The 14070-nt window shown below is 41.3% G+C and overlaps 1 protein-coding gene across 1 annotated transcript in view; it reads right to left on the reverse strand.

Moving 5' to 3' along the window:
• Positions 1–14070, reverse strand: part of ESR1 (estrogen receptor 1) — a 177462-nt gene that overhangs the window by 33435 nt on the left and 129957 nt on the right. The window contains exon 6 of the mRNA XM_026649757.2: positions 3–141. Coding sequence (XP_026505542.1) covers positions 3–141 — 139 coding nt within the window. The remainder of the gene's footprint in view (positions 1–2; positions 142–14070) is intronic.

The raw sequence follows: 14070 nt of genomic DNA on the forward strand, positions 1-14070 counted from the left end.
ACCTGTCCAGTAATAGATTAGGTGCAAATAAGAGTTTTCCCGGATGTTCCATTGAACGCCAGACTAAGCCAATCATCAGTATCTCTAACCAGGCACATTCCAGTAGATGTACCTGATCATGGAGTGTTAAATCCACAAACCCTGAAAAAAATAAACAGGTTACAGGAGAACTATACTCTGCATGAAAACAATAATTAAATATTGCTGTTAGTAAACCAAAGTATTTAGAAAATCAGATAACAGGATATGTTAGGAGGCTTTAGGGCTGGGTTCTAGATGGTCTGAATTTTAAAAAAAAAGTTAGTTCCTTGTTTTCATGTCTGACTCATATCTACATATACTAGTTATCATTTTTACCTTCCATTTAGAAAATATGGCACAATGGTAAAACTGACTAATAGTATGCAATAATGGCTCTAATCACCAGAACCTAGAACATTATGAACTTCATGGTAGAACAGATGTTGCATGAGCTCTGGAGCAACTAAGCACCTTGTAAATGTTGAGTCTATGCTTTTGCCTGACACAGTGCTACAAATATATTAGCTAGGGTGACCAGATGTCCCGATTTTATAGGGACAGTCCCGATTTTGGGGTCTTTTTCTTATATAGGCTCCTCTTACCCCCCACCCATTGTCCCGATTTTTCACACTTGCTGTCCGGTCACCCTAATATTAGCAAGTATTTGTGAAAGCCTAACTGCAGCTCCTGGATGCAACAATTTTCTTTTGTAGTAAGTTAGTCCCTTCACCGAAGACTTTGCAGTCTGTCTTTTACTATGCAGTTGTACATCCCTTAGTGCGATGGAGCTGATATGAATGTGGCTTCTGAGTGATACTTCAATTCAAATTAATAACTAATTAATAAAATAATAATAATAAATAATAAAAGAATGTGTCAGCAAGGAAATAGATAAATAAAATAAATAAATGGTAAAATAAAAAGCACATTGTCTGGGTAGTCAGGGGATATGCTAATGAGATGCACAGCCTTTCAACTCCTATGGCCCTGATTCTGACTTAGTTATACTGATGTAAAGCAGAAATAACTAACTTCAATGTAGATATACGGGTGTAAAACCAGATTAGGCTCTATGTCACTGGCCTGAAACAGAGTAGTTGCTTAGAGCAGGGTTTCTCAATGACCAGTCCATGGACTGGCACCGGTCCCTGAGATCTCCTTGGCACAGTTTAGGAAGGCAATAAGCCAGTCCCTCGTATCAAAAAGTCTTAGAGAATGATCTTCTGCTTTGGTTGTCTGCTATTATCATCTGTTTGCTAAGTGAAATGAGTTGGTAAGATTAATAGCACTACACAGATGTCCATATCACAAAAACAAAACAACCCCACCCAGTTACAATCATCACAGTAGACACACCCAGGCTTTACTAAGTATGGAGACTGAATCATCTCACACCTAGAAGTTGTCTTTTCTAGGGTTGCGGTAAATTGGTAGGGCAGTGAGGAGAAGCATCCACTACTATTGCCCTTGCTGTACATGTTCTGTGGATATAGGACTTCAGTTTCCAGGTCTGACAATCGGGCTCTTTTTATAAGCACTACATTCAGTCCAAAGGAATAAATAATATATTGGTTGCATAATATAACCTACTAGAGGACACAAAACATATCCTGGAAGTTATAAAGATGTACAACAACATGAACTGAACAAAAAGAGACCATTTACAAAATAACATATCTATATGTACTTCATTAAAAGGTTCGTAGATTCCAAGTCTAGAAGGAACCACTGGGCTCATCTAGTCTGACCTCTTGTATAACACAGGCCACAGAACTTCCCCCAAATAATTCCTAGAGCAGATCTTTTACAAAAACATCCAATCTTGATTTTAAAATGGCTAATGATGGAGACTCTCCAACCTTGGTAAATTTTTCCAATGCATAATTACCCTCACAGTTAAAAATGTGTGCCTTATGTCTAGTCTGAATTTGAAATTCCAGTCTGAATTTATAGAGAGATTGATGATATACAAAATACATAGAAATTCTCTTGAAACAAATGTTATTTATCAATTCTCTCCAATACAATGTAACTCTGATCTGAATGCTTAAACCATACTTCTGATCTTTACCACTGTGAAATATTTTTAAAGATTTTATAAATGATTCATACTTGCACATTAAGGCACACAGGTTACATGGTAAACAGCCTTATTAACCAGGTAAGTGCTCTTGGCTTTCAAATAATATTCTCAGCAGAAGTAAATGAATAATTTCCAAGTAATATACTGCTGTATGTAGTCAGTAGTGTAGAATTGGTTTCTCTCTCTCTTCACTACATTGAGATGTCTAAGAAACTGGCATTGTATTTATCTCCATGTTTCAAGCTGTTTGTTGTGTTAAAAATGTGGTTTTGAATTCGTACATAAAATAAAGAGGAGAAAGAACAGATATTCATAGAAAATAAAAAATATGTTCACATCTTTCCCTCAAAACACTGAGCTATGGATTTGTATGTAATGCTGTTGAGTGTTAAATAGGTCTGTTTGTGAGCTGCATCCTACTCAAATTGTTGGTGAACTTGATTATATCCTTGATTATATCCATTCAGATATGACAAACAGGGGTGAAGTGGGCCAGCTCAGCGCAGCTCGGCATGCTGCTACTGTTTTGGAGGATGCAATCTTGTGTCCAAAAATCAAAGCTTTCATTTAAAAAAAAAAAGTAATTTTCTCCCACTTTGAAGATTCTCTTTGCAACCATAAACTGTGCACTGATACATTGATGTCTGCCTGAATTTGTAGACAGACTAAAACAATAGAGCTGCAGCCTAAACATGAACTTTGTTAACTATCACAGTGCTAATCAAAGCATGCAAGAATGAACACAGATAAAGATAACCTGACATCACTGCATGCAGAGTATGCAAGGAATAAGAAAAATGATCAGACTATGAAAGCTATCTAGTGTAAGTGGTGCATCTCATTTTAGTGCCTCCGGTTGATGGTACTTGGGTTGTAAGCAATAACTTGGAAGAGTACCACTACTTTTCTTTTCCAGTTTGCCCCCCTGATTACCATTATTTCAAATTCCCATTCAGCATATTAAAAGCCAATTATATCGCCACCGTTTCACACTGTCCCACAATGGAATGCTTCTAAGAAAAAGAATATGCTGCAGACAATTTGAATTTTTTGCAATTGTCCTAATCCACTACACTGTAAAACTGTGGCAGTTTTACAGTACTTTGAATGCCAAATTTTTGGCACTCCTGTAAAGCCAGAGCCATATTTCACATTTGGATTCAACCTAAAAGCAAAAACAAACAAAGCCACCACTTCCTTTTTGAAACTCAGCAGAGTAATAAGTTAAGTAACAACAATAGAATCTCACATAGCTCTTTTCATTCCAAAAGTTCCCAAATCATTTAATAAAACATAAGAACCAACTTCACCCACCTCAGAAATACAGTCATTGCTATTGCTTAGGAACAGAGTAACTAGTGTGACAAAGTTCCTCCTCTATCTTGGTGGGTCCTGCGCTTATTGGCGGATTTTCTTGCCTCAGAGATTCACCATGTGGGTTGGGGAACAGCCCAGAGACCTTCCCCTCTGGAAGAACCCACAGTCCAGGTCAATTGGGAGGTTTGGGGGGAACCCAGGCCCACCCTCTACTCTGGGTTCCAGCCCAGGGCCCTGTGGACTGCAGCTGTCTATAGTGCCTCCTGTAACAGCTGCATGACAGCTACAGATCCCTGGGCTACTTCCCCATGGCCTCCTCCAAACACCTTCCTTATTCTCACCACAGGACCTTCCTCCTGGTGTCTGATAACGCTTGTGCTCCTCGGTCCTCCAGCAGCACACCCTCACTCTCAGCTCCTTGTGCCTCTTGCTCCCAGCTCCTCGCACTCACACCACAAACTGAAGTGAGCTCCTTTTAAAACCCAGGTGCCCTGATTAGCCTGCCTTAATTGATTCTAGCAGCTTCTTCTTAATTGGCTCCAGGTGTCCTGATTAGCCTGCCTGCCTTAACTTGGTCTAGCAGGTTCCTGATTACTCTAGTACAGCCCCTGGTCTGGTCACTCAGGAAACAGAAAACTACTCATCCAGTGACCAGTATATTTGCCCTCTACCAGACTCCTGTACCCCACTGGTCTGGGTCTGTCACACTCAGGGCCGGCTCTAGGCACCAGCAAAACAAGCTGGTGCTTGGGGCGGCACATTTTTAGGGGCGGCATAGCCGGCGCCAGAATGCCACCCCTAAAAATGTGCCCCGGCCACCCTAGCTCACCTCTGCTGCTGCTGCCGCTCGCGCGCTGCTACTCGCCCTCCCTCCCAGGCTCTCAAGCCTGGGAGGGAGGGGGAGCAGCGGCGCGCGAATCAGCTGTTTCGCGCGCCGCAGCCGCTTAGGGTCTCCCCCTCCCTCCCAGGCTCTCAAACCTGGGAGGGAGGGGGAGATGCCGAGCAGCCGCGGCACGCAAAACAGCCGTTTCGCGCGCCGCTGCCACTCGGAGTCTCCCCCTCCCTCTCCCTCTCTCCCCCAGGCTCTCAAACCTGGGAGGGAGGGGGAGACTCCGAGTGGCCGTGGCGCAGGCACCGCTTCTCCCCCTCCCTCCCAGGCTTGAGAGCCTGGGGGGAGGAGGCAGGGAAGGGGCGGAGTTGAGGCGGGGCCGGGGGTGGGGGTAATTAAAAAACGGGGGCGAGGCGGCCAAAATTGTTTTTGCCTTGGGCGGCAAAAATCCTAGAGCCGGCCCTGGTCACACTAGAAATGAGCAAACGTCATGGAACTTAAAGTTTTATGAACTGTTTATTAGGTTTGCAAAATAGGAGTTGTAAGCCTTTTCTTCCTGTTATTTTAACTTATTTTATTCAATTTTTAAAAAAGCAAAACCACATGTTTTTCAAATGAAAAGGAGGCCTCGGCTACGAGTTAGTGATAGAAAACAATGTCTCAATGCTAGACTGCCCTTTATAGAATGTTTATTTCCGCCCCCCTCATTAGAATTTATTTTCCTCTGTTCCATTTCTCACATGCTCTCTGTCTTTGTTTTTCAATCTGCCTATTTTCTGCTCCATTTTTAACCCTATTTTTTTTCACTGGCTGTGTTTTGGTCCCCCTTTCCTCCCCCAACCCCACATCAGAGCAATAACATTCAATTTTGAACTGAATTTTGAAACCCAAAAAGGACAATTAGGAAAAAAGTTTGCTCATCCCTAGCAGCAAGTCTACATGACATTTACAGACAGGAAGCAACAAAGTGCTTACTTAATAAAGCACTTTGCCAGATCTATAGATTGGGATACTGCATTACTTTTTTTCATTTACTGACACTCAAAATGTACGGCGTACATTTGTAAAATCCCATTTTTGGCTACATTCATGTTGTTAAAGTCTGAAAGTGAAATTCTTCCAGATTCTAATATCTCATTTTGGTGCTTTAAAAAAAAAAAACACACTCCACCGCTGACAAATTAATAATAAACTATAAAATCAGCCCAGTTCTGCCTGCAAATAGAGCTGTCACCGGCTCCAATTGACACAGACACACACGGTCCATACGCTGTCCAGTAGAAGGCAGCAGTATATGTCACATACGCCAGCTGATGTTATACCTTATACCAGAGACCAGGAGGCAGAGCATGTTAAAGCAGCAGCAAATCAATGGAGCAATACAATATTCCTTCACTGACAAACTACAAAAAATGGAATAAGACTGGGGAATCAAAGTTTGCAGGTCCCACCATCTGAAGACAGACAGAGTAGCCACACATGGTGGGAGGAAGCACACACCTCTGTAGACTCTCATAACCTTCTTTATTTAGCATTTGGAGCATTGCTACTGGAGGCAGTGTCACCATGAAAAGTATTTCAAGGTAGTTGGGAAGGCACCCAATCATGTCAGTGGCTGCTGGGGTAGAATTTATTCCCATGCTGACTTCATGGAAGATGCTTGTGCACAAAGTTGTTTTGTTTTGACAGAGCTCTATGTAGTGCTCAATTGGTTTTCATTTATTGTTACACTGGTGCATTCACATTCATTTAAATTTGATTCAGAACACAAGAAATAATGTGTTTGCTGAACTGCAAGTGCAAGAAACTCTTCCACTGTTCCAAGTTCCTTGACAAAGGGCACTTGTTGTCTGTGTGTTTAAGGGACAACAACCACTTGTATGTTGGAACACGCATCTCCATTATCAAGCTTGCAGGTGACTTTGTGCTCTTCTGTTGGAGCTTTACTGATACCTGCATCTTGCTTATGAACAGCGAGAGTGTTTTAAACACAAATGTGAAGCAACCCAGCCAGGAGCTGGTTATTAAGAGTCCAATCCACAAAGCCAATGGATTCAGATTTCTTCAGCGTGTTAGACAAAACCATGCTCCTATTCAAGCCAGTGGCAAAACTCCCATCAGTTTCAATAGGGAAGGATCAGACCCTATACATTCATTATAAGACACTATTGACTTGCTTTACATCATTTGTATTTACAACCCCCTCAAGGTCTGACAGACAACTTGTTATCTAGAACATCTTTCTCCATTACTGCTTGGTGGAAGGGATTGCAGAAAAGGGTATTAAACTTTCAAAAGATCTGTATAATTACAAAATTATCAAAATGATGCAGAAGGGGCTTTCATTTATTTACTTATTTTACTTTTAAGGGGTCAGTAGAGGAATTTTTCCAGTGTGGCCTATGGAAAAGTTCAAAACTAAATTTGATAATACCTCAGAGAAGCGGTGGATGAGTTATCCTCACTAAATACAAGAGGATTAGACTTGAAAGCATACGGGAGCTCTCTTCAAACCTAAATGCCCTCCACAGAAGGCCTTAAAAGCAGTGCAATAAGATTATAAGATTCCATAATTTTGACAGCTATCTTGCACTTCTTTATTCCCCAAATAGCAGACTTTCCACAATTTTCAGAAGAAGGGGGGAAAGGAACTAAAGCCATACAAACAAGGCTGTCAGCCTACATATGCAAAAACCATCCAATTGATTGCTTTCGCACCACAAGGAGGATCATTACAGTGAACTTCTATCATTTCTTAAAAAACAGACCAAGGCTCGCCAGATGAAATGTATAAAGTTTCTCTCTCAGTAGGAAACAATACTAATAAGTCATCCTCAGTTTATCCTCTAATGCAATTATAAATATATCTGCTTTTTTTATTTTTTATATCATGGATTATAATCTCAGTCTCTAAGGTACAGATGTAAATTTAAAAAAATTGCAAGTAGGTGACGCCTGCCACATTAACATAAATATTCCTAAAACTCAAACTCCATTGCGGGGGGGGGGAAGGGGGAGAAAAAAGCAAAGCAAAGCAAAGCAAAGAAAAAAAACACACTCACATACGACATTTCAAGCAGACCTTAAAGAGATCAGCCTTTAGCCTCATCCCTCTGTTCATACAATATCTTGTTAACAGTCTCTTGAGTTCTTGTTAAAAGAAATACATTATTTGCAGTTCTTATTTTTTCTCTTCCATAACTTATCCAGTAATACTGTAGGTCAGGGGTCGGCAACGTTTGGCACGCGGCTCGCCAGGGTAAGAACCCTGGAGGGCCGGGCCAGTTTTATTTACCTGCTGACGCGGCAGGTTCGGACGATCGTGGCCCCCACTGGCCTCGGTTCGCCGTCCCGGGCCAATGGGGGCGTCGAGAAGCCGCGGCCAGCACATCGCTCGCCCGCGCCGCTTCCCGCTGCCCCCATTGGCGCGGGACGGCGAACCGCGGCCCCCATCGGCCAAACCTGCCGTGTCAGCAGGTAAATAAAACTGGCCCGGCCCGCCAGGGTGCTTACCCTGGCGAGCCGCATGCCAAACGTTGCCGACCCCTGCTGTAGGTCAAACTTTATTCCTATCCCCAGGATCCATCTTCTACAACATATCACTCTGTCTCTTTACTCCACACAGTGTTATTTTTTTGGGGTCAAGAACAGATATACACAAAGTGATTTGAATAAAGTAAGAATCTAAACCTTTGCCCAAAACCTGAACCAAAACTTGTGGTCTTCTTTTTTCCCTTCTAATTAATTTTTCTATTTTTTGTAGCCTCTGCCTTTCCAGGCTCTGGCCAGGCCAAGAACGGCTAAAAATTTCACAGTTCACTATTTTTAGTCCAATGGAAATGGGAAATACAACAAATATTTTCAGAAACCCTACTCTTTGGAGATTTTCAGCCAGTTTTGCATTCCTAAGAGTTTTGGATTGTTCAAATCCTTGGGTAGGAGGAGCGACTAGCAGGTGCAACTTAGGTAAAGAATCACAAAGGAACTATTTTGGAATCCTCTGGCCGGTTTTCCATCATCTCCCAACATAGTTGGTAGCTGAGGGTGCACTAAAACTACACTTGCCTGCAATACTCCCTGAATAGGCCATTACACCATCTGGGAAATTGCAATGTGCTCCAGCTGTAGCAGAATGCCAGCCAGGGATTCCTCCTGAGTAGTTGACCACTTAGGGTAGCTTTTTGGCCTCTTTGCCACACCACAGCAAAGCAAAAGACCAGTATTAGACCAAACGTGTATATCTGAGCAGAACCAAATATCCAACCCCTTTGAGTTTTCCACTCATTAGCCAAGAGGTTTTTCCCCACTAGGATTCCAACATTGATATCAAAAGTAAATAAACATCCGTCAATGGCTTCCAACTTCACTGGATTCTAGAACTGTAATTTCTTGGGCACTGGTGTTCACTAATAACTCCTGGAAAAATGTCAAAAACAGCAACTTTTCTGGTTAGTGAAGGGAACACAGTACTCGGGAGTCAACCTTTCTAATGATAGATAAACCCTCTCTGTTGCTCTGGCTGAGATGAAATATGTTGTCCCACCATCTCCCAACCTACTCCATCTAAGGCCAGGAAGTAAAAGGAAGTACATAAATTGTCCTCAGTCTGTAGGCTGCCTCAGGTGTGGCTGTGAAATAAGGCAAACAGGCAACTTTTCATATGTAAATTAGACTACAATGGGCACAATTTCTAATGATCAAAGAGCCATTCAGTGGGCCATAAAAAACACATGTGTAAAATCAAATAAAAAAAGAAAATAAAAAGCAATTAGGAAAAAATTATTAAAAATTATCTGTGTATCCTTTTTATCATCTGTCTCTTGACTGTTGGACATTGTCCCTTGCTTATTGCTGCTCCAGGCCATAATCCATATGAAACTATTTCACCAAATCCTCCCCAAATTAATTACATAGTTCAGACTTCATCTATCATCTGCTGTATCAAACCAAATTCTCCTTTCTCAGAGCATCCATGCGAGACATGGGATTTTTATATTTTCCTACTATTTTCCAGTGAGCAACACATTACCAAAAGGCTCAACAGGACGCTATACAAGAGACAAAAATTCTTGTTTTTGTTCCCTTTGAACAGAACTTTCCAATCAGCCCAATATGAAATACTTAAAACAACCTGTGTTCATCTTTACTATACTAACATAAACACTTTAAAAAAACCTAACAAACAACAACAAAACCCCAGGAAATTCAAAGTTAAAGCTGCCCCTCTATCCAAAACCCATCCCATTGTTCCCAAGATACACAACAGGACCTGCTGAGACAACTTAATATTGAATTTCCTGGCTTTTGTCTATAAGGTCTTCAAATCAACAACAAGAGGTCTCTTATAATCCATACACTGTAGAAGACACTACCATCCGGGGACTTCAGGGAAATCTGAGATATGGTCCCTTTTTCACATACCTTGGTATTCATTATAACCAACTATTGTTATTTGCAGTATTGAAAGTTTTGAAAAACAGCATTACACATTAATAGAAGCTGCTTTCTACTGTTTTATACAGTAATTCAACCCTTCAAAATCAGGTACAAAAGGCATCAATCTACATTGGGAACAAAGCCCTATGGAAATGAGGCAGACACACAATGGTGGGGGGAGAAGGGGGAAGATGGTTATGAGGTAACATCCCTCAATGAATAGCTACCATCAGCCCCAACACAAACATGAAGAAATAGTGATAGATTATATAGATTAAAATAGATCTAGTTAGATGAATCTGACAACCTGGGAAGAACTACTCTCACAGCAAGCTCCCCTCTCAGGCTGAGAATAAGAACAGAAGTTAGTCATGTTTTTGATGCATTACTGGAAGGTGCTCAGATATTCCCTGGATGAGCATGGTATAAGAACCTATACAGAACAGAATAGAAACAAAAACAGCTTCAGTTCTTAAAAGGAGATGTGCCAGGAGAGGATACGCTCCAATCGCTTTGATAATTTTGATTTTTACACATTGCTTTCCTCCTCATGTTGTATATTCTCTACCATGAATTGCAAGTGCCTTGAGGCAGACAGGGTTTTCCTGTAAATGTTGTACAGCATCAAATACATTGCCAGCACTCAAATACATAAAGAATAATAATTATTATTGAAGGTCAATGGTGGCTTTGAAGTTATCAACAGTGGTCTTCTTAGTATATGTTCAATGTGCCTCAGGTGGCACATGACCAGGATTAATCACCAAATTTAGTCCGCAGGTTGGATCATTAGCTTTCCCGGCCCAGCCACTGACGGGGAGTGCGACGTGAACACTGATCCATGTGCCACAATCAACGGTGGTAGGGAGATACTGAAAGTGCAGACTCAGATTCTAAGACAAGGGTGAGGCTAAAGGAATGGCTTATTTTTACTCACTTTATCTCAAAATGTTGGGGATGAAAGGGCTGTATTGTTTCTGGGGCCTCCATCCTAGAAACGTTTATGCATGTGCATAACTTTAATAGTCCCACTAGAATTCAGTGGGACAACACACAAACCTGATCCTGACTAATTAAAGAGCTGATCCTGTAAAGACTTATGCATATGCTTAACTCTCTGCATGGGTGTAGTCTCATACTCAGGTACATAATGTTAAGCCAGTGTATGTTTGTAGCCAAAAAACCCAATTCTCTTGCAACAGCGGTCCTCCCATTGACTTCAATGGGAATAGGATCGGGCCCTTGATCTTCCTATATATTCTGTTCTTTATGTAGGATTTATATATATATATAAATATATATATAAAAAAGGTTTCGTATTTTTCATTGGGGAAAAAAAAAATCTCTCTGCAGGTCACCATGAGGCTAAGTGTCAACCATAACTTAATTTCCTGGCTTCCGTCAGCATGTTTCACAACGTCTAATTTGAGTGAAATGTACTTTCATTTGGCAATGCATTCATTTTGTTAACAAAAGAATATTCCAGAAAGTGCATTAACATGACCATTTTGTACAAAAATGTTAAGGCTTTCCATCAGGGCAACATCATAAAAATACTTAGCACTCACACAGCACTTCACATTTTTAAAGGACATTAAATATTATTAGCTGCATTTTACAGACGGAGCACAGACAGGTTAAGTGCTCTGTGCAGGGCTGAACAGCGAGTCAGTGGCAGACCAGGATTAGGATTTAGACACATCTGGCTCCCAGGTACCAGACTCCAATCCTCTAAAATCTTCAAGCTGTCTTTGAAATCTAGTTCAACCTTCACTCTGGTACTTGTGAATCGATTAAAGGAACAAATAAAGTCAAGTGAAACCAAACTGTTCCTAAAGAGCAGATGAAAGCCTCACCATATGAGAGCAGGGAGTAACTGATTTTAAAATGTGAGCAGAAAGTCCTGGCTGGAATGAAATAAAGGCACACGGATTATTCCGTACAAACCTTCATTAATATGAGCAAAGTAACTGAGAATCATTGCATCTGGCTTGAACCAACTTCCCCCTCCACCTCAAAGAAAATCCTTTGGAGTATTTATGTAAAATGGTTATTTTTAAAGATTATTTGTTAGTAAAGGCTGCCAACCTGCCAGTAAGAGTTTGTTATACTGTATTTATAAAGGTAAAAGGAATAACTGCTGTATTTTGCCTCTAAGAAACAATTATTTTGATATAACAAAGATCAGCAAAATGATGTTCATCACTATATAACAGTCAAATATAACAACACACATTTGTTGTCCCTAGCACGTGTTGTTAATTGTCTGCTTCTGCTGTGTCCCTAATCTAGCTGTCCCGTAATGGTTATCCAGGGCTCATGCTAGGTTTTGATGAATGTATCACCTTCTTTCTTCTGTTTATTCTTTCTTTCCCTTTAAGGTTGTCTGTTTTCCTTGGGAAATTCAGATTTACAATCCAAATGGATAAGGCCTTGGCTGCCCACAGAGCAACACAAGCCTGATGCTTCTCTCACTGAAGTCAAGAAACAAACAAACAGTCAATGGCAAAACTCACACTGGCTTTAGTGGTACAGGAGCAGGTCTCCCTCCTCCTCCCTGGATACTTGGTACTGTACAATTATTCCAGGTTTCAGTCCAGTTGAAGGGAGCCTTTGTTTATTGATTAGTCGATGTTTGGTATGGCTACAAGTGGGTTCGGGTGCTTCATTGAGAATTCAATGTGTTTTATCAGTTAACTAGATCAGAGGTTCTCAAACTGTGGTCCGAGCTCCATTCAGGTGGGTCCATGGATAGTTCCCTCTAAGGTGCACGCCTGGGTGGCCACACACAAGAGAATGAAAGGCCACCTACCTAATTAGTGGAGCCGTGCAGGCATGGCTCCACTAATTAGATGCCTGGGCCCTGGAGAAGACACACATGTAAGGTGAGGTGGTGGCCTTGGGGAGAATAGGGGGTTGGTGGGAGGAGGCAGTGGGGTGGGAAGAGCGGGGTGGGGGGAATTTGGGATGTGCAGGGCTGCAGCGGCCAGAGAAAGAGGCGACTTTCCCCAGCTCCAGGGCTGCATCTGCCGGGAAGAGATAGCCCTCCTTCCCATCCCCAGCTCGGGGGGTGCCGCAGCAGGGGAAGAGAGGAAGAGAACCCCCCTCCTTCCCCGCCTCAGCTCGGGGTCTGCCGTGGTAGGGGAGGGAGGGCACATCCATCACATTAGAAAGGTACTGATATTAAAATATGAGTTGTGTGCTTTTATTTGTAGAACAAAAAAACATTATTATTAAGGTTTTTTTAATATAGCGCTTTTATCCAAAGCGCTTTCATCCAAAGCGCTTTACAATAGTTAGCTAACGGTACAAACAACATTTGGAAAGATCATTAAGTGGTCCACCGAAACCCTCAGCAATTTTCAAGCGGTCCATGAAAGAAAAAGTTTGAGAACTACTGAACTAGATGACAATGTTACTAAAAGGAAAGTCTGTGTTCCAGCAGTGGTCTAAATCAGAGGCTGATAAATGCTAAGGTTAAGATAAGGGGGTTATTTTTGTAATTGTTACAGACCATTATTTGAGCAAAACCTTTCATTCTATTACTATTCTCTTATCACTCATATGCCAGCTATAAAAGAAAGTGGCCCAGGCCTGTGTCTGTATTTGAGCTTTTTCAGAAATTCTCTGTTAGTGTAGAATCAGTGCAGCTCCACAGGTGCTATCAAAAATTGGTGTATTAGTGTACACTGGTGTTGTGGCATGGTGTCATCCAACCTACTCTGAGCAGATCAAGACAACCCAGTATTATAATGCCTGTAGCTGGTCTATGGTAGTGCTCCCACCATTGCTACACCTGTGCCAGCCCATTGGGAAATTTCTGAAAATGCTTAGTGAAGGTGCTACCCATGAAAGGAAGAAAACTAGACAGTTGTTGTGTAGGCTGATTTTTGGATTCAAAAAGCCATTTTGATCATTGTGAATGCTGAAAAGTGTCCCTTTGAAACCTAAAGGGGGACTGTTTTTAAAGTTTTTTTAAAAAAAGACCATGAAGGACTCCATTGTAGCCAACTTCATTTTGTTTCATTCTGTGAGAGAAGTATAATACCTACTTATTATTTATTTATACTGCAGTAGCACTTAAGAGGCCAAAATCATGACCAGGACTCTGTTCTTCTTGATACTCTACAAAACCAAAAAGTACCATTTCTGCACTGAGGAATGTACAATTTAATAGGAAAAGAAACATATGAAGGGTAGGGGAGATGAATGGATACACATGCTCACGTGCACACACGTTTACAAAAATTTAAATAGATAAAAGTCATTATTAGTTACCCCGGTTGTCAATGAACTGAATTCATTTACACTGTTACACGTCTAAAAAAACAATTCGGTTGTTCCAACTTATTTTAAAATGTTGGTTTTGGGTAAAATTCTCAAA

The sequence above is a fragment of the Terrapene carolina genome, unplaced genomic scaffold (assembly GCF_002925995.2).
Source record: "Terrapene carolina triunguis isolate 2854851 unplaced genomic scaffold, T_m_triunguis-2.0 Scaffold85, whole genome shotgun sequence".
NCBI classification, from domain to species: Eukaryota; Metazoa; Chordata; order Testudines; family Emydidae; genus Terrapene; species Terrapene triunguis.